We start from the raw sequence: 27,535 nt of genomic DNA, 5'->3' as shown, positions 1-27,535 counted from the left end.
TCACAAGCCTAGAATTTACATGCGACTCCAAAGCCCAAACTTCTTCTATCTGTCAGCTCTGAAAAGCAGACAAAGGAGGTGGCGGCACTCAGAAGCACGCAGAACCTGATGCACAGAACCAAGCTGGGAACAAAGGTGAGCTGGCGCTCTCCCACCTGGGCTGGAAAAGACCATCACCAGAAGGAGTGAGTAGGAAAGCTCCAGAGCCAAGCTTTCAGGTCTTTGATTGTGGAGAGCAGGTCTGGGCCAAGGAGGCAGACTTCAAGTGTACAAGCACAAAGTCAGGAGAAAAATGAAAGTTACACCAAGAGTTTTATTAAGTGACTCTAAATCCACTGAATCCCTGACAGTCCTGGGGAGAGCTGTTCTCACCACGCACAGTCTTTTAAAACAAAACAAAGCAAAACAAAACACTTTCTGAATGCTTCTGAAAGACCTACCATGTGTTTGTAAAAAGTTTCTGGTGTGTTCTAATTTCTACTGTTTTCAGTTTTGTTGAATTCAACCTTAAAATTTCACTGCCAAATCTCCCAACATTGTAATGCGTTCTTTCTCTAGCCATATCTTTTCTGGAATGTGGCCAGAAGTCATTTAATTAACTAGTTCCTCTGGCCTACCAGATTGCAGATCTACAGTTCCAGATGATTCTCCCGTGTCCTGGTTTCCTAGTCTCTCCAGTTCTTACCTACCTCCAGTCTCGGGTTTACAGTGGGCTAAGGAGCTTATGTGAAGCTACAGTAAGTTGAGTTTACAGGAGATTAAAAAAAAAATTCTTTCAAGAATTTAGACTGTAAAAGGAAGGACATAAACACAAAGAGTAATGAGAGTAGGCTCTAAGGATGAATTCACTTCCGTCTGCCAGATGGAAGGAGGTCCATGGGTGCTGAGAAGTAAAGAATTAGAGCCGTGGGAAGAGGTAAATATGAGGGAGCAAATGGCTAGGGGAGCAGTCTCTGAGAAAGGAAGAGACGGCACTCAGAACAGAGGTGGACCCATTTTCCTTAAACAAGAAAGAGAGGACCCTATAACCACTCTTCCTTAGGGAGAAACAAAGAAGTACGTCCTCTCCCAAGAAGATTTTCCAGTTGCTAATGGAAAATTAGCTTGGGGTGGGAAACACCTCGAATTTAATACTGAAATTTATTTGAAATTTATATATATATATACTTTTTTTTTTAGAGAGAGTGTGTGTGAGTGGGGGAGGGGGAGAGGGAGGGAGAGGGAGGGAGAGGGAGGGAGAGGGAGGGAGAGGGAGGGAGAGGGAGGGAGAGGGAGGGAGAGGGAGGGAGAGGGAGGGAGAGGGAGGGAGAGGGAGGGAGAGGGAGGGAGACGGAGGGAGACGGAGGGAGACGGAGGGAGACGGAGGGAGACGGAGGGAGACGGAGGGAGACGGAGGGAGACGGAGGGAGACGGAGGGAGACGGAGGGAGACGGAGGGAGACGGAGGGAGACGGAGGGAGACGGAGGGAGACGGAGGGAGACGGAGGGAGACGGAGGGAGACGGAGGGAGACGGAGGGAGACAGAGGATCTCAAGCAGGATTCACACTCATCACGGAGCCCAACATGGGGCTTGACCCCACGACCCTGGGATCATGACCTGAGCCAAAATCAAGAGTCAGACGCTCAACCGACTATGCCACCCAGGCGTCCCTTGAATCGATTTTCAAAACAGCAGAGCCATAGGAGATAAAAACAAACAACATAAGTAATCAAATTCTTAACCACAGATTTAGAACAGTTAGATAATCACCAAAGAGAAGAATTTATTAATAGTATCTATTGTCATTGTCATCTATGAAAACATTTCAGTAACAAATATGAGGCTTGCCACCACATCTTCTACTAAATACATCATACCTTTGTCGTTTTTTACTTCATGTTTCCTTTTTGGTATTTCTGATATCATAAGCTTAAATGACATACAACAAAAAGGCAACTCAGGAACTCATGGAATTTCACCTGCAAGGTATAATGTACAAACTTGGAGGGGATGGAAGAACAAAAACATGGTCTTGAACTTGAAAGGATTTTTTTTTTTAATGTTTTTTATTTTTGAGAGAAAGAGAGAGAGACACAGAGTGTGAGTGGGGAGGGTCAGAGAGAGAGAGGGAGACACAGAATCCGAAGCAGGCTCCAGGGTCTGAGCTGGCAGCACAGAGCCTGACGTAGGGCTTGAACTCTCGAACGTTGAGATCAGACCTGAGCCGAAGTCGGATGCTTAACCAACTAAGCCACCCAGGCGCCCCATTCAACTTGAAAGGATTACTAATTCAACCATAACTAATGCAGCCAGATAGAGGAATATTTAAGTGCAGTATCACAGGCCTGGGAGAACCACACACACATGGTATGAATCAACTGTGCTAAACAGGCTTTAAAAATATGAATCAACAGTTTTAAGAAGATTTGACTTCAAGGGGCAATACCTGTTCTGAACGGACATCCTTGGGGGTTATTTGGAGCAGGGGAGTTCAGGGCTTAGTCTGATCTTCAAGGACAACCACAGACATGAACAAACTCCCTGAGCTCCAACCAGCCCACTTAATGCACTCTTAGGTCGAATCCAGAAGTAAGCATGTCTAAAGGGGTGGGCGTTAGAACTGCTCTTCACCAGATGGCTAACTTCCTCCAGCTCTCTTCAGAGCTGGCTCTCAGCCTGACTCATCCGGATAGTAGGAAAATCTCTCCAAACCACACCGAGGCAAGGCACCGCGCAGGTCCCCTGGAAGAGCCGGGGTGTTCTGCGCAGTGGAGATAAAGCGGGTTTTCACTTTAGCACATTAAGTGACATTACCTGAGCTTCTTGGCAGGCGGCTCTCCTTAGCAGGTTATCACTATCAAAGCAAACAAAGAGAATGAACATTAGCTTTAGCAAGCAGGTTAAGATCCAAACAAGTAAAACTGGCTTTTTCAAGTATTTAAAAAAAGAAAGTACAACCCTTCTCTATAAAATACCCAAGTGAAAGTTTCTAAAAGACCTGTAACAAAGCACAGGCACTTGTGAAAAGTACTTTCCCTGAATGAAATCCTGTGTTAAGCATTTACATAATGGTAGACAAAATACCACTCCCTCCAGGATGTCCACATCCTAATCCCCAGAACCTGAAAATATGTCACCTTACTTAGGTGGCAAAGGGGCTTTAACAGATATGATTAAGTTTAGGATCTAGAGATGGGAAGATGATCCTGGTTTTATGCAGGGGAGCCTAATCTAATCACGGGGATCCCTAAAAGTTCCTGCCTGTGATCAGCAGCAAAGGGGACTATGGAAAAATTGTCAGAAAGGTGCAAGTTTGCTGGCCCTGAGGATGGGAGGAGGCCGCCAGTCAGCGAATGGAGGTACCTTCTAGAAGCTGGAAAGGCAAGGAAATGGCTTCTCCCCTAGAGCCTCCAGAAGGAGCGCGGTTCTTGTGGACACCTTGATTTTAGCCCAGTGAGACCCGTGTTGGACTTCCAACCCCAAGCACTGGAAGATGATAAATTCTTGCCATGTTAAGTCACTAGGTTTGCAGTAGTTTGTTAGCCCGGCATGAGAAGATTAAAGCACCTATCCTGTACTTTCATTATCCAGTGGAAATTACTCAGGTCATTCTCCAGAAATAAATTTGATGTTTAGTTGCTGCTGCTACTGTTTTATCTGAATCTCTTATTTTTTATATCCCTGTCAGACACTCAATTATATCACAAGTGGAAAATTCTGGCATGAGGTGAAATTTTGGCTTGCAAAAATGCAAACATTCTGTCAGAAAAATGTTTGTCTATTTAACATAAAAGGTTCCTAAAATGTGTCTATGCCATTTATACTATAAGAGCATTTTAAATGGCTGACTGCCTACCAGACCCCAGGTCTTCTTGTAAGAGTCTATCCTAATGCATGTTGATGGCACTAAGATAGTAATTTGAACCTGGTTAACCACAGTTAAAAACACTAATAAACAATTTATAGGAAAGAACTGAAAGGAGAAAAGGGTTCTTTCACTTAAATTATTTCTAAAAAAATAAAAAAATACTCTTTTTAGACCATTCTCATAACATTGGAGACTTTGAATTTTGCATTTTTTTTTTTAAATTTTTTTAACGTTTATTTATTTTTGAGACAGAAAGAGACAGAGCATGAACAGGGGAGGGGCAGAGAGAGAGGGAGACACTGAATCTGAAACGGGCTCCAGGCTCTGAGCTGTCAGTACAGAACCCGACACGGGGCTCGAACTCACGGACCGTGAGATCATGACCTGAGCCGAAGTCGGACGCTTAACTGACTGAGCCACCCAGGCACCCCAAATTTTGCATTTTTACAGTCATTCAAAACCTAATTTTGAGTTAAGGTTAAACTAAAAGAAATTAAACAACCTTTCGCTTTTTGCCATAGCTGCGGTCAAAGGCTACTCAATGATTTTTCTTCCACAGCCAGGCTGGAGAACCACCCCAGATTTCACAGAGCGGTCAACTTTCAGAAGAAAGCACTGTGTGAGGGAAGCACCCATGCTGCCCATCTGTGGGTTTTTACAAAGCACAACACCACTTAATTTGAAGGGATATGTGTCCCCTTGTGTTTACTGCAGCATTATTTACAACAGCCAAGACGGGAAAGCAACCCAGTGTGCATCGACAGATGAATGGATACAGAAGATGTGGTATATAAATACAATGGAATATTATTCAGCCATAAAAAGAATGAAATCCTGCCATTTGCGAGGACATGGATGGAGCTAGAGAGTATAATGCTAAACAAAATAAGTCAGAGAAAGACAAATAACATGATTTCACTCATAGGTAGAACATAAGAAAGAAACAAAGGGGAAAAAAAAAAAGAGACAAACCAAAAAAGAGACTCTAACTAAAGAGAGCAAACTGGTGGTTATGAGAGGGGAGGTGGGGGGCGGGTAAAAGAGGTGATGGGGAATAAAGAGTACATTTATCATGATGAGATCGCTTCTTGGCCTTTTGGCTAAGATCAAGTATATGATGAGGAGCACCGGGCGATGTCTGCAACTGCTGCATCACTATATTGTGCACCTGAAACTAATATAACCCCATATGTTAACAATACTGGAATTTTCGTTTAATTTTAAAAGTGCTCCCCATCTGAAACCTAAGAACAATGTGCTATTAAAATTAAAATGACCCTCAAAAGTGCAGGCTGCTCTACAACAAACATTTTAGGGGGGCTAACCCTTTGTGAAATCTAGACCACAGGCACCTTTTACTGCCAGGCTCAGTCCCCACTTGCTTGGGTGACCATTCCCTCCTACCCTGTGGCAAAAGGTCGCTGCATAAGCTTCTCTCCTCTCCCCCACCAGAGATTCATAAATATTCTACCCAAAAGCTCTCCATCAACTGCTCTCAGTGAATCGTCCTAACAGCAACAATTATATATGTCATTTAAACACGCGCGCGCGCGATTAGGGAAATTCAAGGCACCAAGTAGTAAAATATTTAAAAGTAATTAACATGACAACACCACTTTATAGTTGACTTGACACCTCACATCCACGACTTCTATACCGTGACAAGGTAAAAATACTAAACCCTTGGTAACCAATAGATCACCAAAGAAAACTGGGTTCCTTGCAGCAACCTGAGCATTTGTCACTGGATCCCCTGGACTGGGCTCATCCTCAATCCAGCTTCCACACTGCCCTGGGGGGACCACTACCACCACGCAGAACTATGCTCCTCCAAACACCCACTTTAATGTATTTTTCCTATAGAATTACCTGTGCCTCCAGTCTTTTATACGACAGATACATCCTACGGATTACTCTCTACAAGGCCTCTGTACTGCTATAAAAGCTGCCTACCTGCCTGTATGTCCCCATCCCTTTCCCCCAGCTGGCTCCCCTCCTAGCAGGGGCAGGCCCTTGAACGTGCCAGGCTCCTCTGGGTCATTACTAGATACCATCTGCCTTACTGTATTTCAGCCACATGGATTCCTGCAGACCTAGGTAAGAAGAGAATGACCCCCAATACAGACAAGAGGATGGGTAGCACCTTGGATCATTTTTTTCCCCAAATTCTTTTTCACTAGAAGTAAAATTTTGAATGTTAACTTGTGATTAAGTATATGATTAAAGACCTCAGTTCTCTTGAGCTTGCTAATACTACTTGATTTATCAGAGCACTATTCAAAATCAAAAGACTTTTTTATAATTAATTCCCTGGATTTTAATGTGCCAGATGGAATATGCTGTCAATGCCACCTGTGAGAAAGCTAGAAAATGTACCAATTTAGATGCTACAAAAGAAAATCTCATTATAATCACAATTTTTTTAATATCAAAAATGGTATTAACTATCTTGATCTTGCTCTCTGAACCAAGCTGTTTCTAAAAATCACACATCCTCAAAGAAAAAATGATTTCTCCCATTGATATATTCTGATGATCTATAACCAGCTCTGAAAACCATTTCAAAAAAGAAATTCCAAAAATGTTTCAGGAAAGGCAGCTTTGTTGGAATAAAAGAGAAAATAACTTAAAATTCATAGAGCGACTTCCATGTGTCAGATATTATAGCAGCTGTTCTCACAAACCTTTAATCTTTGTAACAACCTTGCAAGACAGGCATTATATTCTCATTTTATGTATGAAGAAGTTGAGGCTCAGAGCAGGAACTGACTTGCCCGAGACCACCATGTGACTAAATGATAGAGCTGGCATTCCAACCCATGCCAACTTGACCCTAAAACGCATGCTTTAAAGCTTTCTCTTAGCCTCAGAGAATCGTGAATGGGCAATACTCATTCATCTATCTACTTCATAGCACATTCATTCAATTAACCACATTACCTCCTAATCTCACTGAACTTTTAAAATTTACATTCATATAATGTTTTTAGTAAGTTCAAGTACAATAAAGTTCCCAAAAGCAGCAGGTGAAATAGTCATTGAACACAAAGTGTTTGGTACGGTACAACGAACCAGATTTGGTCCTGACCTCAAATAGCTCTTGGCAAGTATTAGTGATAAAGTAAAAGATCGGTTTCTTGATAAATGATATGCCAGGCACTGCGCAGATGTCCTGGATATACTAGTGAATAAACCCAGCCCTCCCCTCATGAAGTTTACAGATTCGAAGGGAAGAAAGACAATTTGACAGGCAATCGTAAGGTGACGTGACTTTTATGTGCTCCGTAAAAGGGGCACATTTAGGAATACCTAATCGAGTCTTGGGGGAATTAGAGAAGGCTTTTTATAGGAAGTGGCCCTCAAATGTACATTTAGGGGAGAAATAAAAAGTAGCAAGGCAAAAATAGGGAGGAGAACGCAAAGGAAACAGCATGTACAAGCCTGAGAGCGTGAGGCAGGGCCAATATGGGAAAGTGAAAGTTCAGGACAGCTGGAGGCCGGCCTGCCGTGGGAGGAGCCACGGAAGAGGAGGGGAGGCACAGGCCAGACTGCCACGGCCCTTTTAAGCTATTTAAGGAATCAGGGCTTTACCCTTAGGTCATAAGAAACTTTTTTTTTTTATTTTTTAATGTTTATTTATTTTTGAGACAGAGAGAGACAGAGCATGAATGGGGGAGGGTCAGAGAGAGAGAGAGCGCGAGACACAGAATCTGAAACAGGCTCCAGGCTCTGAGCTGTCAGCACAGAGCCTGACGCGGGGCTCGAACTCATGGACCATGAGATCATGACCTGAGCCGAAGTCGGATGCTTAACCGACTGAGCCACCCAGGCGCCCCAAAACTTTTAAAAGGTGTTAGGAAGATACAGGATGTGGCCAGAGTGACGTGTTAGGAGGACCATTCCAGCTGCAGTGTGAAGTCAGCCAGCCATGGTGGAAGGAAAGACTGGAGCCAGGGAGACCAGGGAGGGTTCTCCAGGAATGCAAGACAGCCAGGACGACAGGATGACCCACGGGAACCAGGATCCAGGAGAGGACAGAGGCAGCAGATGGTTTGGAAGCAAACCCAAGGGCTGGCCTGTGGGGAAGAAAGGGAAGGCAGGGGTCCAAGGCAGTGTCCACATTGTTGCACTGAGCCATCGGTGGAAGGCGGTACCACTCAGAAGTGGGCTGTGGTAGGGGACACGGGTTTAGGAGGGCGGAAGCTGGGCTTAGTTCTGGATTTGTCGATCGGAGATAGGGGTGAGTCCAGGTGGAGGTGTCCAAGGGACAGCTGGAAATACACGTGTGGAATTCCAACAGTAATCTTGACTAAAGACACATGTGGTAATGGAGGGATGAGAGCGGATCGGATGGTCTACGTGAGAAGGTGAGAAGCAGAAGCAGCCGAAGAGATGCCCTGAGCCCTGGGACAGATGACAGAGAACGCCGGATGAATCTCACGTACACAGACTGCACCTCATTTGAAAGCCAAAGGAAAAATGCAGTGGGTAACTGAGGAAAGAAGTTAAGAACCACTTCCTTATCTCCCGTCGTGCTCTTGATGCCGCAAAAACCACACGCTTTTGCTTTTCCTAAAACAAACAGTGAACATTCCCCCTGCAAGGATCTGATCCCTCTATCCCTCATCCCTTTTAAAAACTAGAAAGGCCACACCCGATGCCACCCACACCCTTAGCCCACCACACACAAAACTGCTGGTCTCCCCTTTCTTCCTTCACTATAACTGCCTTGAATTCATGGATAATTCACCATTTTCTCATTTTCTCTTCTGCACACAGCACCTCTTGTAGATAAAAGGTACTCAATAAATAACTGTTCAATAAATAAGTGGCAAATGTTTCATCAGGAGAGACTGACTCACTGTGCTCACAGGCAGACTTTGTCCCGCAGAAAAAACTGAAGGTGATTCTTTGTATGAGTGTTTGGCATTCTTGAAGCCACAGACCCACCTGAGATAGCTCTTCTCTGTAATTACCACCAAAGGGCAAGAGAAGAAATCACCGTGGTACAGTTGAGGATGAAAAGTTAGAACGGTCATGGAAACCTGACCAGATCAAGAACCGTGTGTGTGCGCACGTGCTTGGGGGAGTGGGTAAAAGAACTAGTTAAATGAGGAACTAGAAAGCTAAATGAAGAACTCCTTCTGGTATACTAAGAAGCATCCTAAGAACCGTCCCAGTGGCTGAGTCTGTTTTCAGAGAAATTCTAGATTGCTCGTGGATCAAAAATCTGAAGGTGAAGCTAAAACCCTGTCACACACACACACACACACACGTACCATATATAAATTCCAAGTCCATGCTCTTTCTACTACATCATGCAGTCTCCCAAGAGAACTGAAGTTTAGCACAATTTAACATGTAGTCATATCAAAAAGGGGTCCCTGAAGGGGTGCCTGGATGGCTCAGTCATTTAACCAAGCAGCCATTTAACCAAGCTCAGGTCATGATCTTGCAGTTCGTGAGTTCGAGCCCCAGGTCGGGCTCTGTGCTAGACAGCTCAGAGCCTGGAGCCTGTTTCAGATTCTGCATCTCCCTCTCTCTCTCTCTGAACCTCCCCAGCTTGTGCTTGCTCGCTCGTTCTCTCTCTCTCTTAAAAAGAAATAAACGTTAAAAAGAAATCATTTTTTAAAAGGTCCCTAAAGATCTATCTGCTCAGTACTAAAATGCAGGTCCTTTGACAGAAATCAGAAGCTTCTGGATTAGGAAATGAAAAAAACCTGCTGATGTCACTCTGCCTGAGGCTTTAAAAGAATACAAACATGCCTGCTACCACAGGAAATGGGATGTTCACAATTTATTCTGAGCCATAAATGTTTTATTTATTACTTTAGGACTGCAAAGTAAGATAAGTTGTAATTTCAATAACAACTTTGCATGTTAACAAAAAAAATCATATTGATCTATCCAATTTCCCAAAAACAGATATTTCCCACTACAGTCTAGAAGCAAACTGTATAGCAATTTCTACCACCAGCTTTTCCCCTGGTGCATGCAACCCAGTTTCTGTTTTACACAAAACAGATTTCAAGTTTAGATGTTTACAGCAACTACTTCAACTCACCCAAGCCTACTCGAGTAATTAAGCATGATATTGCCAGGGGCGGTGAGCACAGGTTGTCCATGGAACAGCCTGGATGGAGTGGAGATGGAAGGAGAGACAGAAAAAACCATAGAGAAGGGATTCTCTTAGTGCACAGCAGGGAGCTTTGTCAAGCACACATCGCCCCCACCCGAACAGATAATGGCAGCGGCAGTGATCAGTGTCACCCGTGAGAAAATGGTGATCATCTCTGCCCAAGGGAAAGACTGGTCACCGAGCGGGAAGACATGCATTGTGTTCGAGAAGAACACTCGAAGATCTATTCTGGGCCTAAAGAAGGCTCACTCAGAGAGACGTAAATGGGGAACGTGACGGGTTACAAACTCTAGGAGAACGATAAAAACATTTATGACTTTGGGAAGGATTTTAGGGCCTTCTGGTCTGGTCTTCCCGTTTAACCAGAGAATGATGTCCCTTCTGGTTCTCCAGACCTCCCCATGATGTGCTACCTGCGACTTCAGAAATTTGTATCTTCTTACGTCTCCCAACCATGATGAGATAAAGAAGTTCCCTAAGGTCGTGAAAGTATCAAGCGTCAAGAAGAATTACTACTGCTAAGCATACATTGAGTGGTGACTGTCTTCATTTTAATGACCCTTAGAATGCACAAAAGAAGAAAGAAAATAAGGAGGCAGGCAGGCAATCGCTGGCATTAAAATTCTGTCACCCCTGGTGCTGTCGGTGAGGTTTAGCAAAGGTTTAGCAAAGGAAGCTAAAGTCTACCATCAACTGTAAAGGACAAGGGTTCTGGGCTAGTGACAAGGATACACCAAACTTGGGTTCAGGAGCTCTGAGGTCAAATGGTGGTATATTTGGACTTCTTTCCCTGGTGGTATATTTAACAATGCAAGGATCAACATTTCCAATAACACTATAATGAAAGCCAAGGGCATTTTCCCCAGACTGTATTTACTAAAACAGGAAGGGGGAGTGGGGAGAGCCCCAGTCACTCAAGTCCACAGTGAACAAGAATGAATAACCCAGCACTGAAATTAAAAATCTAGTGGAAATAGTTACTCTTGTCAGTTTTACACAAGGTACCCTTATCTACTGCTGTATTAAAAGGCAAGAGAGAAAACGTTACAGAGAGGTTATGTCAGCTATTCGAAAAGATACCGTAGGCCGAGTCCCTTCTTCCCCTCCTCCTACCTCCGAGTTGTGCTCTATAAACCACATGCATAAAGGGGTATTCAGCCTGGGCTCCGGAATACAGGACAGACCTTCTGACCTATAAACTCATCAACTATTGTCAGTATTTGTGCTGTTTTGTGACATACAATATTGGAGATGTCAGTTACCACCTGCAGAGGGGTTAGTTTAGCCTGAGCTTCGACTGTTCTCTCTGCAGTGCTTGGAGCAGCTAATACCACTGATAGAAATATCACTAAAAATGATGTGAAATCAATAAAACAAAACATAACTTAAATATATCTCCTGCCCTTCCATCTCAGTCCTCTCCACCCCACCCCCCCACCAATAAACATATGGGAAAGAATACAGATTTTTTTAGAAAAGAAGAAATCTGTTTTCTAAATAAAATGACAAAAGAGCTAAAAGGAGAGGGAATATAATTAAACTTCATTGCACTTAAAAAAAAAAAAAAAAGTTCCCTATTCCCTATCAAATCTGGGCTGACAGGCATGTTATTTAATTGCCCATAAATGAGCTTCTTTAAATAGCACCTATTAATACCCCAAACTTCAGCATCAGCCTGCACAGAGAGAGAGAGAGAGAGAGAACCCTGAAATGGCTGAAAAGCAAAACAAACTGCTTTTTTAAAACCACAACAAAATGTGAAATGAGGAAAAGCCAGGAGGGGAAAAATCCCTCGCTACCTTCGGCCCGTGCTGGACCAGCCAGGCCTGGGACCACCGACTGCAAAGGCAGAGGCTAATCTCAATGGATGTCAAGGTAAAACATCTGTTTTGTCAGAACCCCAGAGATCCGGAACAAAATGAAGCCCAAGACATTACTAAAACCATAATGTGTACCCAAAGAAATAATACAGGTCTAGTCAAGTGTGGCGCATGCATAATTTACCCCTGGAATCTAACACATTTCCCCCTGGATCTGCTGTCAGAGTCTCTAACCCAACATAGCTTAAAGGGAAGAGAATAATACCTCCTCCTTAAACCAATTCTCCCTGGCGACTTGCCTCTTTCTGTATCACCAATTATCCTAGTCTTGAAACCAAAAAATGACTTACCTTCCTCTCCTTCAACCAAACAGCCAGTCCATCATCGAATGATAATAAGAACTAGCATTTACCAAGGGGAAGCTAGGAGACGGGCACAGTAGCAGGTACTAGGAAATGCATCATCTCACTTAATCCTTACAACTAACCTGCAAAGCAGATCTCATTATCGCCATTACCCCAGAAGGTGACTGGGGTGCAGAAGTTGAATGGATTAAGTACTTGATAAAGGTCGCAGCTAGTAAATAGCAAAACACAAACCAACCAGCAGTCTACCTGCCTACAGTGCTCATGCTCAGGTATTACGTTATCACAGCCTTATTCCACCCATTTATTTTCCCACTCCTAATGCCATCACTGTGGTCTGGCTTCTCTTAGCTTCTATGACGAAATGCCCTCCCAAACCACACGCCCTCCCCCTCCAATGTATCTTGCCCAACGGTGCTGGACTAAGCTTCCTGAGTGCTACTTTGTTCATGACATGCTCCTCTCCTTAAACATCTTCACTGTATCTCCACTGTTCACCAAATACTACAAACTGCTTACAAAGACTTCCATAATTGAACTTTTTCTCCTATTCTACCAAAAAAAAAAAAAAAAAAAAAAAAAAACTAACTGTAGTCTATAGTGAAGTCAAATTCTTTGCTAATCTCCAAAAATACACTGCATTTCCAGTTTCTGCCTATGCTCAAGGCATTAACATCACCTAGCACACTGTCCCACTCACGGCAAGGCCCAACTCCAAACACATCTTTGTTATGAGGCTTTCTCTGATAAGGATGGAAAAGCCAGAAGACGAAGTGCTATTTCTGATGGAGAGCTTTTTTGTGCCTGGCCCTATTCTAAGAAAATCGGCATGACAACCCAAAGAAATGGGTTCCACTAGACAGAGAATTGAAGTTAGAGTTTAGAGAGAATTGAAGCACAGCGAGGTTTCATAGCTGGCCAGATGGAAAGCCGACATTCGAACCCGTGTGGTCACTCCTCCTCTTAACCACGTGGCTCTAGTAACTCTAAGAAGCCACGGTCTTCACTTTCTAATGGGTGGACTAAGCTGACTGCCTCCGAATCCACTGATCCACCAAAAGCAGGACAACCCCACACCACGTACTTCCTGACACGATACGAGAAGAAATCCACAACACGTGTATGAAGCATGCTTGCCCTAAAAATTAAACCTGAATCTAATTCTGCCTCGGGAGCCGTGATCCTCAATCTCAGTATACACACAAATCCCCTGGGGACCTGGTTAAATGCACATTCTGACTCAGCAGGTCTGGGTTGGGTCCTGAGACTCTGCGTTTCTAATCCATTCCCAGGAGGAACTGTGCTGCAGGAGCACGGCCCACGCGTTGGACAGCAGCAAAGCTCTAGCACCTGGGTCTGATCGCCAGTTTATAAGACACAGGAGAGACAGGGGAACAGATTAAATGACTCAGGGCTGAGACTACAATGAGGAGAGTAAGGCATTCACCTCAGGTGCAAAATTCACGCCAAAAAAACCACAATGGAGACAATTAATAATTCTAAAAATCAAAATGAATGCAAAAGACCCATGATGAACACAGTATCACAGTTTGAAATAAACACAGAACCAACATCACCGATTTTTCTCCTTGCCTCAGGCCCCCACAGGACTCTGCGCAGCACTGAATGGTATAACTTATCCACCAAATCTCGATTATGAAAAACTCTCCAGGGAAAAGGCAGACCTGCCTGGTTTTGAAAATAAATAAATACTTTAGAAGAAGGAGGGGGTTATAGTTCGAGAGGCTTTAGAAATAGATACTAAATGCAATGTGTCAAAACTTGTTTTGACATTGATTTGAACAAACCATAAAACAAAGAATGGGGGGATAGGAGGGAAAATATAAACAGGCTGGATATGAGAAGACATAAAAGAATTTCAGGATTGTTAGGTTCATAATAATGCCATTGTGATTTTTTAAGTTCTTACTCATTAAAGACAAGGTACCGAAGTATAAATGATAGAAGCTAGAATTTCTGAAAATCTGCATCAAAATATTCCAGAGGGGGAAAAAAAAAAAGTAGAGAAATGAAATGAGATCAGTAAAATGTTGGTATTTATTGAGGCAGGGTGAGAACACATGGGGATTATACTATTCTGATTTTTATATGACTAAAATCTCCATAATAAAAAAACTTTAATCTTTTCTTAGGCACCCCTGACATTTACTTTGTACCTTCAAACAGGACCCAGCACAGAGCGCCTCATGCATTCATAATAAAAGTAACTGCTCTTTTAATTTGTGCCAGCAGCTGTGATTATATCTCCTAAGTGTCACAATAAGGTTGTCAGATGTTATATGGATGAATAAGGAGAAGTTTAACAAGGTTGAATAATCTGCCCAAAGTCACTCACCCAGCAAGTGGCACACACAAGGCTCGGACCCAACTAGCTCAGAAGCCCAGACTTAAAGCACTACGTTAAAGTATCTGTCTTATGTCCTATGGAGTCTATGACAGATGACAATCTTCAGTTTACGGCTCTTCATTTCTCCCCGGCTCCCTTAGATACAGGAGCCATTTCCAGAGGTTAAGGTAAGGACTACCTGGTTTGGAATCAGGGCTCTCCCACTTTTTAGCTGTGTGACCTTGGGCAAAATACTTAATCTTGCTCTCCCTTGGTTTCTGCCTCCTTCTAGGGTTATTAATCTCACACTAGTAGGAGATGAATAACCATCTCAAAGTTGTTCGGAGGATAAAATGAGTTAATAAACATAAAGTGCTTAGAATCACGTCTGGTATATGACAAGCCCTGATTGAGTGTGAGTGATCATCATCATTACTATTACCAAGTTTTCGATAAAACTGAATGACACTCAACACACCCCTCGTGCCAACTTAAAACCACTTATTTTTACTTCTTCTAAGCAATTCTGGCCACAGAACTTGAAAGGTGAGCTCCCACCCGTGCTGGTGAAAGCTGATGATACAGTCATCAAGATTAACCTTTCTATATTCGGAGGGAAAAAACTCCAATATTAATAAAAACCTAGGGACACACGGCCCAGGACCATCGCTTAGCTTCGCATTTGCTTTGCAAGTTTCACGTTCAGGGATTCATAGTGTCAATGGGACTTTAAAATCCCCAAGAAAGTATCAAGAGTTCTGGCTGAGAGACTAGACGCCCCACAGAAATGAATGGCGGGAGCCCTGGGTCACAGGCCAAGGTGGGTGACTGAACCAGTGCCAGAGCACGGAGCCAAAGGACGGAGCTGAGCACGAGGAGCCAGAACAGAGGAAGAGCAGGGCTACCGTTGACTGCGGAGCCAGGAAAGGAAGTTCAGAACCTGTGCCAAGGCTCGCCAACCAAAATCACAGGGAGAGAAACCAGACCCAGGACGAGCAAGCACGAGATCCCCAGAGATGAAAGCAACAATGGGAGCTGAAATCAGATGCATGATGGTCCAGACCAAGCCAACTGTAACTGCTTACGCCCCGCCTCGTCTGGGGTTATGTTCTGTCGTAAAACCACACTTTCCAAGCTGTCCTGTTCCACGCAAAGTGAAATAATAAGGCTGAGATCTTATTAGACCATCTGGCAGATCCTGGTCTTCCTTCCCCACCAGTTGTCTCTCAAATCATTCACTGCCAGTTACCAGAAGTAATTCATGTTAACTCCCAACGTACTGAACATCAAATTTACTCACAATTACCAGCATTTGTTGAACCTCCTGTCTATCAGGCACGACGCGAACAGCTTTATGGTTCCTCACTCAATCCTTCAATGACCCAGTGAGGCACTCTTATCATCCCACCGTACAGGGGGACCTAAGGTTTAGGGAGCCCGAGGTCACACTGCTAGGAAGCGTCAGTTCTGCCTGACTCCGGAGACAACTTTAGGGCGACACTGCCTCCTCTCCCCCGCACTTATTAGCAGATTCTGTGCTACTGAAGGGTGAGGAACAAGAGAGGGACTGTTGCAGGGAACTGCCGACAGGATGAACTGAGGAACCTGGAGCATAATCGCCCCCAGGGAGCCCAGAAAGCCTAGAAAGAGCAGTTGAAGAGGAATGAGCAATACTTAAATTCGCTTTACTTTCAGCAAACAGGGTCATTTCCTCCTCTTCAATTGCTCTTGCTGAGTCCTGAGAGCAGCCCCCGCTGCTCCTGCTCCGGTGGACTCCAGCAACCGGCTGTGGGCAAATTATGCAGAGGGAAAAATATCACAGGTTTTCTTCCTTGAAGCTGAGAGGAAGGGAGACTAAAAGGGGAAGGCACTCCCGAGGAAGAAAACTTACAAGCACATTAACAATGGAAAAGAGCCTGCAAAAAAATGATACCGGGGTCAAAAGGCAAATTAAGGGCAGCAACCAAAAATGGAACAGATCAAGAGGAACATATGCAACTTCTTCCAAATCTGTTGCAGAAAAAACTTTTCCTTAGAAAAACCATGACCATTATTAAAATCGCAAAATCAACATTAAAATACAGTCAACTGTTATTACTGGCACATGAATCCTTCATCAGGAAATTGTTTTTCTTTCAAAGGGAAGAAAAAAGTCAAATACGTATAATAAAACAATTTGTCTGGGGTTTTTTTAATGTTTATTTTTGAGAGACAGAGACAGAGAGAGAACATGCATACATGCGCAAGCAGGGGAGGGGCAGACAGAGGGAGAGAGAGATTCCCAAGGTTCTAGTGTGTCGGCCCACAGCCCAACACGGGGCTAAATCCCATGGATTTTGAGACCGTGACCTGAGCCCAAATTAAGAGTCAGACACCTAAACGACTAATCCACGCAGGTGGACCACAATTTGTATTTTCTAAAATGAGTAATGCAAAATATTATGTTCACCAGTCTCAGAAATCAAAATCAAGGAATTTACAATTCTCTAAGTATAAAATATTAACCATTATAATATGCTTACCTTCTTACTATTGAGCAATATAAAGGAGTGAACTACAGATAAATGCAATAGCACAGATGAATCTCAAAGCCACTGTGCTGAGAGGAAGAAGCCTTTCAAAAAAAGAATACGTCTTATTCCATGTACATAAAGTTTGGAACAGGGGGGAAAAAATCAATCTATGGTGGGGGAGAAAAGAATCAATCTATGGTGGGGGGAAAAAAAAAAATCAGCAGGACAGTTACCTCTGGGGGCAGGGGACAGAGATTGACCATGAAGGGACATGAGGAAAACACACAGAGTGATGGCAACATTTTGTATTGTGCTAGGAATCTCGGTGATACACGTATATGCACCTGACAAAAACTCAGTGCACGTACACCTAAGATCTGCACATTCCAGGGGCACCTGGGTGGCTCAGTTGGTTAAGTGTCTGACTTCAGCTCAGGTCATGATCCGAAGGTTCGTGGGTTCAAGTCCCTCATCCGGCTCTGTGCTGACAGCTCAGAGCCTGGAGTCTACTTCAGATTCTGTGTCTCTCTCTGCCCCTCCCCTGCTCATGCTCTGTCTCTCTCAAAAATAAACAAACATTAAAGAAAATTTTAAAAAAAGATCTGTACATTCCATTTTACACAAATTCTATAACTAAAAAACCACCATAAGCAAATACTAATTTGCCTATAACCGAATTACTGATAAGCATCTTCAGGTATTTAGGTGGTAGTACAGACCTCTACAAATTATTTTGAAATGCATCAAAAAGTGAGACAGAGAGGGATGGACAAATGGAGAGATACGTGATAAGGCAAATACAGTAAAATCTAGACTCCAAGTAATAGGCAGGTGTTTATTGTAAAATGCTTTCAATTTTGTGGTATGTTTGAACATGTTCAGAGAATTTAGGAAAATCAACTCATCTACTTACTAAGGAAGCTAAAAAGGGAAAGGCAGAGGGAAGGGCAAGAACAGGGAGCAAAAGGGGAGTCAGACAAAGGTATCAACAAAGACAGCTACGGAGCACAGAGGAACCAATGACACTCTGGAGGTTTTGAAATAGGTGTCTTGGTCCCTGGCAGTGTGTCCGTTTTTCACCACGGATGTATAGTGCATGCTAACAAAGGTGTTCTAAGGGTTTTATTCCATTGGAGCAGTTAAAACTACAACAGGAACATTACGGAAGAGTTCTGATAAAGTTACACGAAAGGCAGTGAAAAGGTAGTGTCATTTATAAATCCAGTGGTACTTATACACAGAAGTGAGCATTGCTCTCCAAAGTCGTCATCAGCAAAGAAAGGACATGGGATTTCGGGTAGGATTTACCTGGGTCCAAATCCCACAAGCTACTAATCTACCTGAGCCTCAACTTCCTAATTTCGGGTATGGAAATCTTCTTACCCCTCTCACAAGACAATTCTGAGGATTCGATGAGACCACACACACAGAAGTGACTAGCCTGGCACGGGGTTAAAAATAATTCCTCAACACATTGTTTTGAATAATGAGTAATTGAGCAACTGTTGTTTTTCTTTCCTCTTAATCTGAGAATGCCACCTCTGTGACATTTTTGAGTTAATGACCAGGTGAATAAAAGTCCAGTGTTTGTGGGGAGAGGGAAAAGAACACACACAAAGAGAAGGGTAGCAGAAAACAGGCCTTCTTTTAGGGACCGCTGGAACACAGGTCGAGCTGAGGGGCCATGGAGGTGGGATGAGAAGGGACCAGGAAAAGACTGGAGAGGAAGACAAGGGCAGGGTCACCGAGGGCCTTCTGTGCCGGATTAAAGAAGTGGGTCTCTGCACTCTAAGCACTGGAGAGCCATTTACAGGCTGTCTGCTGAGGAGGACCATGATCAGAGTTCTCTTTTGGAAAGGATGTTCTGATGGCTGATCCCAGGGTAGAACTCCAGGACCACTTATGTGCAGACAACGTCAAGAGAATCAAGGTAAAGACTAGAAAAATAGGACTCCAAAATTGATACACCATACTTACAAACAGTAGTGTGGTTATGACCATCTAACCAGTGTGTGGAATAAAAAGAGGAACCCAGGAGAGTCCAGCATTTAAGGGATGAGCAGAGAAAGACACCCTACAGGTAACTAAAAGAGAGACAAAGAGAAACAAATGTGGTCGATACGGACTGAAAAGTATCCATTGAACTTGACAACTATGGGGCTATTAATGACCTTGTCAAGAGCAGGTTCAATCAAAAGATGAAATAGAAATCAATTTTACTAGGCTTACTCTAAAGTGAAGGTAGAGACTGAAGATGTGGGATATGCTTCCAGGATGGCATCAATGGGGGGCACCTAGGTGGCTCAGTTGGTTAAGCATCTGACGCTTGGTTTTGGCTCAGGTCATGGTCTCATAGTTCATGGTATCGAGCCCTGTGTCAGGCTCAGTGCTGACAGTGTGAAGCCAGCTTGGGATTCTCTCTCTCCCTCTCATTCTGCCCCTCCCCCAAGTGCTCACACGTTTTCTCTCTCTAACATAAAAAAATAAACTTAAAAAAAGAATGGCATAAATGAAAGAAGACAGAGCAGTAAATAAATGGAAGTACACAGTTGAGGAACAATATGTTTAAGCCACAGGGGTTCAACAAGTAGGAGGAAAAAGCAGGAAGGATGAGATTTAAAGATGAAGTGAGGGAGAGGATAACCCATGAGAAAGAACAGAATTTAGATCAGCGTTGGAGGGACTGGCCTTGGACAGGATGATAGAGACCTCACCCAAGGAGACAGAAAGGAAGAACATAAGTGTGTGTGCAGTGGGGCAGGGAAGAAATAATGTTCAAGACTTGGAGGAAAGGTAGCTGGCTGGGGAAGGAGGGAGGGGAGAGTGCTCCAGGGGGGAACAAGATGTGTGAAGGCCCTCCCAGGAGCCCTGAGACAGAACTTCAAGGAAAGTGAACTTCTTCCAAAGTGACCTGAGAGTTCTATAGACTAAGGTGTAGATGTGGCAGGGCTGGAGATGTGCACACACAACACCAAGTCAGGTCGAGTCGAATCCAAAAGCAATAGCAACCCGCACTTCTTTAAACATCACTCTGGCAGTGGAGTGCAAATTAGATACAAACCAGGCAGGAGTAGAGGCAAGAACAGTTAGGATGTATTTAATAAAAATCCAGGCAAGAGGGGCATCTGGGTGGCTCAGTCAGTTGAGCGTCTCACTTCGGCTCAGGTCATGATCTCACAGCTTGGCTCGTGAGTTCAAGCCCCACATCAGGCTCTGTGCTGACAGCTCATAGCCTGGAGCCTGCTTCAGCTTCTGTGTCTCCCTCTCTCTGTTCCTCCCCTGCTTACACCCTGTCTGTCTGTCTCTCTCTCTCTCTCTCTCTCTCTTTCTCTCAAAAACTAAACGGAATCCAGGCAAGAGATGATGGTACTGTGGTGGTGACAGCAGAGCTGGCAAAAGAAATCAAATACGTTCCGAGATTTAGAAAAGGCAAAATCGCTTAGAATGTACAGCCTGAATGTAGGAAAGGAGAATGAAGGACAGATGGGGGATGAGGTTCACATCTCTAGTTTGGGAGGTTAGATAGATGGTGAGTGGTACCAATCACTGAGAAGGGCAGGTGTGGCCAGCGAGCTTTTGCTCTTCAGCCAGCCGAGCTTGAGGCATCTATCTGTGAAGCATGCAAGCAGACGCGTTAAGGAAGCAGGTGAGTGCACATACAGGTCTGGAGCCGCGAAGAGGTCTTTAGGGCAACAAACCTGGGACTGGTCTACAAACAGCTGGAAACTGCAGGCATTGAGTAGATGAGATTGAGTAGATGAGATTACGTAGAGAGAGGACATAATGTGGCAGGGCCCGAAGGAACCGCTTCCCTAATGTATGAGTGGAGAGGAGGAGTCAACGAGGAGGAGGTGGAATAGCCAGACGCAGACGAGCAAAAACAGAAAGCAATGAAAAAATTATTTCAAGGACAGTAACTGTGTCTAAAGCTGAGCTGTCAAAAAGAATGAGAAGTAAAACTGGTGAGAATAATTCTAACAAAGACTGCATGGGATATAGAATGAGTAGGAGGTAGGGAAGAAGACAAAATCTACTCAAACAGCTTAACTGTGAAAAGGAGGAGGAACGAGGGAGAGAAAAGGCCAGGGAGGGCACCTGGGTGACTCCGTCGGTTGGGCGTCCACCTCTCGATTTCAGCTCCGGTCACGATCCCAGGGTCATGGGATTGAGTCCTGAGTCGGGCTCCACGCTGTGAATAAGGGAGGGAGGGCTGCCTGCCTCTGGCTGAATGGAGTCAAGAGAGGGCCCTCAGGGTGTCCGTAGGGGCTCCCAGGTGGGTACATAGCAACAAGGCCGTGGGTGGAGTGCCAGCCAAGCCACGAGCAAGGGACAGGGAAAAGAAGAGGGCATTCCCCAGACACAAGCACCCCTGAGCCAGGCAGGAGCAGGCTGGAGACAGGACCAGCTCTGAGCACCGTCCTAGGTGAAACATCCTCTCAGAGAGGGGCAGCTGGGGCTGTCAGATGTCAGCTCACGATCCCAGGGTGATGGGATAGAGCCTCGTCAGGCTCTGTGCTGAGCATGGAGTCTGCTTGAGATTCTCCCTCTCCTTCTGCCCAGCCCCTGCATGCACATGCTCTCGCTCTCTCTCAAAGAAAAAAAGAAAAAGCCAGGAGGACTCGTGAAAAGTGCAGCTGAGAAGTGTGTGACAGGCGCATCAAGAAATCGAGGGAAAAAGTGAAGAAAGCAGCAAAGAGTGATGGATTTGGAAGAAACTGGAGGCTCTCAGGGACAAGAAGTCTTGGTAATGTTAAAAAATACGAGTAAGGTTGGGAAACGTGGAATAATAGAAGACTGAGAGACTGCGATACTGAAGTTCCAGATTTCAGAAGAAGAACAGGGGCAAGCAGTGAGAAGGTCTCAGCCACGGAGGGTCGGGGGGACCCAGAAGAAGGCGGAGCAGCAGTGAAAGTCCTGGAAGTAGACGAAGTCAGGAAAGGAAGGCCAGGCTGGTACACGGGTCACGTGCATGTATACTCGGGGTACACCAGAAGGTAACAAGACTCGGCAGGAAAAGGACACTGGTCAACCAGGCACTGAAGCCTACAACTAACATAAGTGAGATCCCAGAAAGCCAGAAGGTTTACAGTTGTAGGATATAGCCCGATATTCTGAGCCTCAAAGTAAAAGAGACTTGTATAAGAAGATGGAAGACGAACTGTTTGAAACAGGTACTGAGGAGCTAAGAGATGTCAACCCCACCTTACAACCCATTTGAAGGGGCAAGGCAGCTCCTACTCAAGAGAGCCGCAGAGAAGATTTTCTCAGGAAAAAAGCAGATTAATATAAAGGACGAAAGTGAAGATTGCTATATGAAAAGGCTGAGGATATATAGGGGTGCCTGGGTGGCTCAGTCAGTTAAGTGCCCGACTTTGGCTCAGGTCATTACCTTGCTGTTCAGAGATCGAGCCTCACATCAGGCTCTGTGCTGACAGCTCAGAGCCTGGAGCCTGTTTCAGATTCTGTGTCTCCCACTCCCTGTCCCTCCCCCACTCATGCGCACAGGTGCTCTCTCTCTCTCAAAAAGAAACAAACATTAGAAAAAAATTTTTTAAGGATAAGGATATATAGATAAAAGGAAAAAGACAATAACAAGAAATAATCTGAACATAACCAAAGAACCCATGTGTAAAGCCCACAGCTGACACCATACTCAACAGTGAGAAACTGAAAGCTTTTTCTCAAAGATCAGGAACAAGGCAAGGATTTGCCACTTGTATTCGGTGTGGTATTGGAAGTCCTAGACAGAGTAATGAGGCAAGAAAAAGAAATAAAAGGCATCCAAATTGGAAAGGATGAAAAATTATCTGCTTGCAGAGGACATGATCTTTTACATAGAAATCCCTAAAGATTCCACACAACAAAAAAAACTGTTAGAAAATACAAATTTAGCAACATTGCAGAATACAAAATCAGCACATAAAAATCCAGTTTTTATATACTAACAATGAACAACCCAAAAAGGAAATTAAGAAAATAATCCCATTTACAATAGCATAAAAAAAAAAAAAAAAAAGTATATTTAGGAATAAATATAACCCAAGCAGGTGAAAGACTTGTACACTAAAAACTACAAAACACTGCTGAAAGAAAGATACAAGTAAGTGGAAAGACATCCGTGTTCATGCACTGGAAGACTTAATATCATAAAAATGTGCGTACCACCCAAATAAGCTGCAGATTCAATGCAATCCCTATCAAAATTTCAGTGGCATGTTTTGCAGAAATAGAAAAAAAAAAATCCTAAATTCATATGTAACACAAGGGACCTTGAATATCCAAAAGAATCTTGAACAAAGTCGGAGGCCTCACACTTCCTAATTTCAAAACATATTACAAAGCTACTAAGGCCAATGGTATGGGCATGAATATACAGACCAGCAGAACAAAACAGAGCACCCAGAAGTAAAAATTTTAAAAAACGGGCTGGCATATATGATCGATGGATGTTAGACAAGGATGCCAAGACCACACAATGGGGAAAGGACTCAAAATGGATTAAAGACCTAACTATATGACCTAAAGTTATAAAACTCCTAGAGGAAAACACAGGGAGGAAAGCTTCCTAACACTGAATTTGGCAGTGAATTCTTAGATAGGACACCAATAAGAGAGGCAACAAAAATAGAAATAGACAAATGGGATTACACCAAACTTTAAAACTTCTGGGCATCAAAGGACACCATCAAAAGAGGGAAAAGGCAGCCTATGAAATGAAAGGAAACATTTGCAAATCATCTATCTCCTAAGGGATTAAAGAATTCCTACAACTCACCAACAACAAAAAAACCCCAAGGAACCTGATTTTTTTTTAATTTTTTTTTTAATCTTTATTTTTGAGAGAGAGAGAGAGTGTGTGTGTGTGTGTGTGTGTGTGTGTGTGTGTGAACAGGGGAGGAGCAGAGAGAGAGGGAGACACAGAATCCGAAGCAGGCTCCAGACTCTGAGCTGTCAGCACAGAGCCCAACGCAGGGCTCGAACTCACAAACTGTGAGATCATGACCTGAGCCGAAGTCGGACCCTCAACCGACGTAGCCACCTAGGCACCCCAGGAACCTGATTTTTAAAAACGGGCCAAGAATTTGAACAGACATTTCTCTAAAGATAAACAAATGGCCAAACGGTATATGAGAGGATGCTCAACATCACTAATTATTAGGGAAATGCAAATCAAAACCACAAGATACCCATATCATACCCATTACGATGGCCACTATCAAAAGCAAAGCAAAACAAAACACAAATAACAAGCGTTGGTGAGGATGTGGCAAGATGGGAAACCTCGTGTCTGTGAAATGGTACAACCAGTATGGAAAACAGAATAGTGCTTCCTCAAAAACTTAAAACTGGAACTACCCTATGATCTAGCAATCCCACTTCTGGGTGTACACCCAAAAGCATTGAAAACAGGATCTGGAAGGACTATCTGCTCACTCAAGTTCATTGTAGTAGCATTATTCACAATAGCCGAGAGGGAGAAGCAACCCAAATGTCCATCAACAACGACTGGATAGAGAAAATGTGTTAGGTACATGCGTATGATGGAATATTATTCAGCCTTTTAAAAGAATGAAATCCTGCCATCTGCTACGACATTGATGAACCTTAAGAACGTTACGCTAAGTGAAATAAACCAGTCACAGAACACAAATACTATATGACAACACTCATGCAAGGTCCCTAAAGTAGTCAAACTGACAGAAACAGAAAGCAGACTGGTGGTTGCCAGGGGCTGGGCGGGGAGAGGAAATGGAGAGTTGTGTTTGATGGGTACAGAGTTTCAGTTTTGTAAGATGAAAAAACTCTAGAGCTCACTTGCACAACAATGGGAACGTACTTAACTCTACTGCTGGTACACTTAAAAAGGGCTAAGGTGACAAATTTTAGGTGTTTTCTACTACAATTTAAAAACAGAAAGGCCACATGGCATGAATGAATGGAGGAGAAAAGTCAGAAGAAAGGAAGAGCAACAGGACAATAGGGGTTTGCATTTTGAACGCACCCTTGAATGTCAAGGATGGAGGCAGAGCCAAAAGAAGCCAAAGGCAGGCTCCTACTACAAGATCAAGCTGTTTCTGATCTAATTCAGAAGGAGCGGGCCTCTTTTAAAGTCTCAAGATAACACTGGCAAAAAATTATGAGGGTGCCTACAAGACATCTTGAACATGGTTATTTCCTCAAATCTTCACCTGGTAGCAGAAACAGCAGTGATCCTTAGGGTGTGGGATGGGCAGGTGTCCCGAATGGACTTCCCTGTCGCCTGGAGCAGGTGCTCCTGCAAAGGGAATCCTAGTTCCCATCCAGGCAGACAGTATAAGGACTCAAGGGTAGTTAGAAAAGGGAGAAAAAGCACACATTATAGTTTTCACATTCCATTTGTGATAACATTTCCTCCACTTTTTTTTTTTTTAACATACTACCAATTTTTTTTTTTAATGTTTATTTATTTTTGAGACAGAGAAAGACAGAGAGTGAATGGGGGAGGGTCAGAGAGAGGGAGACACAGAATCCTAAGCAGGCTCCAGGCTCTAAGCTGTCAGCACAGAGCCCGACGTGGGGCCCGAACCCACAAACCACAAGATCATGACCTGAGCCGAAGTCGGACGCTGAACCGACTGAGCCACCCAGGTGCCCCCAGATCTGAGAAACTTAAAATTGGTAGTATACACGGGGCACCTGGGTGGGTCAGTCAGTTGAGCGACCGACTTCGGCTCAGGTCACGATCTCACAGCTCGTGATTTCGAGCCCCGCGTTGGGCTGTGTTGACAGCTCGGAGCCTGCAGCCTGCTTCAGATTCTGTGCCTCCCCGTCTCTCTGCCCCAACCCACTCACATTCTGTCTCTGTCTCTCTCAAAAGTAAATAAACATCAAAAAACATTTAAAATAAGCTTCTCAGGTCTGTTCTTTACATGCTAGCTAATGGAATTCAAGTGCTGAGCCTTGAGAATACTTGGGGGGAAAGGGGATATGTCCCATTCAATCTACAGCTGTGAAAAACTAGACACCATGTAGCATCCCCAGATTATCCCTGACAGTGGTGAACTGAGATGGTTTACAAAAATATCAGTATGAATCTCCTTTCAAATGTGGAGACTTCCAATGTGGATTACAAAAGCTTAATCCCCAAAATACTGTAACTTGATTGGCTCTCTTAATTGTTTGGATAATTTTCATATAAAAATGTTACTGAAATCTTATTATCATGCTAAATCAGAGGGAGCTCTGGCACTTTCTTCTCCCTTCATGCCTAGAGGCTAATAAAACCCATGACTGTTGAACTCCTTATTCAGTCAAAAGGTTTGAAAGTCTTTGTCTCATTTAAATTAACCCGGGCTAACTCCAACCCAGGGGTTGGAGGAAGCAGATTCACTCAGGGTCCTACAACAGCAGTGATAACAGATCAAGAGGTTGTAGTAAGAAACAGAAGGAATGAAATCCCGAGGAGACAGAGGAGTTCAATCCCTGTCTAGTAAGAACTTGGGAAGTGACTCCTCTCTCCCTAGGCTGGGCCTCAATTTGTTCAGCTTCTGATCTCACAATCTATATCCGCTGTTATCCAGTGTTGATGGCACTGTTATAGTTACAATTTTCCAGAACTGATTACAACAAGAAGCCTTGGTCTTTGTGGTTTTAACATTTATTTTTCTTTTACACCACAATGTGTTCTAGAGAGGAGCACAGCTGAGCAAGATTTTGACCTTGGGCCCTTTTATACTGTTGGAGGTTGAAGGTGGGGTGGGTGGGGGCTGTCCGATATTTACCAGTGTTTTCCATACAGCCAATGGCTTCCCCATGTCAGCAGACAGATCCCAGCTGTAGTTTTCTTCCAATGATTTCTAAGTGTTTTAAAGAACACGGTCATCTTCTCCTAGGGATTTGCTAGCTTAATAGAAGCAGAAAAAGAAAAAGGTCAGTACCCAAGGTAATTGTGTAGAGCCCCCATGACGCCTTCCATCTGCCCATCCTGCCCATTTCCTTCCCTCACTCCTGTTCCTTGTTACCGTTCCTCTGGTCTCTTCCCACCTGCTCCCTTCCGGTCTCACCAAATCTTCTCACTGCCCACCTGCCTCTTCTTTCTTTCTTTCCTTCTACCTGAACTCACTTCTTCCCCTCTCTGCTCCCTTATGCCTCACTGTATTAGAAGCAAGGGGGGGGAAGGGCAGAGAAGAAGGCAATTCCAGGCCTCCTGCTTTTTCTTTCTTCCTACAGTCACTATACCACTGTTTAAGAGTGTCTGTCTAAATAAACAGTTTTAAAAATTAAAAGAAAATAAAAACTAATAAAAGGGGTACCTAGGTGGCTCAGTTGGTTGAGCGACTGACTTTGGCTCAGGTCATGATCTCTTGGTTTGTGAGTTCAAGCCCCGTGTCTGGCTCACTGCTGGCAGCACAGAGCCCCTTTCAGATTCTCTGTCCCCTTCCTCTCTGCCCCTTCCCTGCACTCTCTCTCAAAAATAAACATTAAAATTTTTTACACACAAACGACTCAATAATAGATAAGTAA

At 43.9% G+C, this 27,535-nt stretch overlaps 1 protein-coding gene across 3 annotated transcripts in view; it reads right to left on the bottom strand.

Annotated features, from left to right (window-relative positions):
• Positions 1-27,535, bottom strand: part of AGK (acylglycerol kinase) — an 81,127-nt gene that overhangs the window by 51,070 nt on the left and 2,522 nt on the right. For 2 of the 3 annotated variants that reach the window (XM_078438535.2, XM_078438536.2), the window contains exons 2-3: positions 26,794-26,911; positions 2,795-2,834 (exon numbers count right to left, since the gene is read on the bottom strand). In XM_078438535.2, the coding sequence (XP_078294661.2) occupies positions 2,795-2,834; positions 26,794-26,894 (141 nt within the window). In that variant the 5' untranslated portion in view covers positions 26,895-26,911. Of the gene's footprint in view, positions 1-2,794; positions 2,835-26,793; positions 26,912-27,535 lie in introns of those variants that run through there. The other variant, XM_081795081.1, reaches the window with a different exon arrangement.

This window comes from Panthera onca, chromosome A2 (genome assembly GCF_046562875.1).
Source record: "Panthera onca isolate mPanOnc1 chromosome A2, mPanOnc1 haplotype 2, whole genome shotgun sequence".
NCBI lineage: Eukaryota > Metazoa > Chordata > Mammalia > Carnivora > Felidae > Panthera > Panthera onca.
Note: the sequence above shows the minus strand (reverse complement) of the source record. Positions and strands in the feature narration are given on the sequence as shown.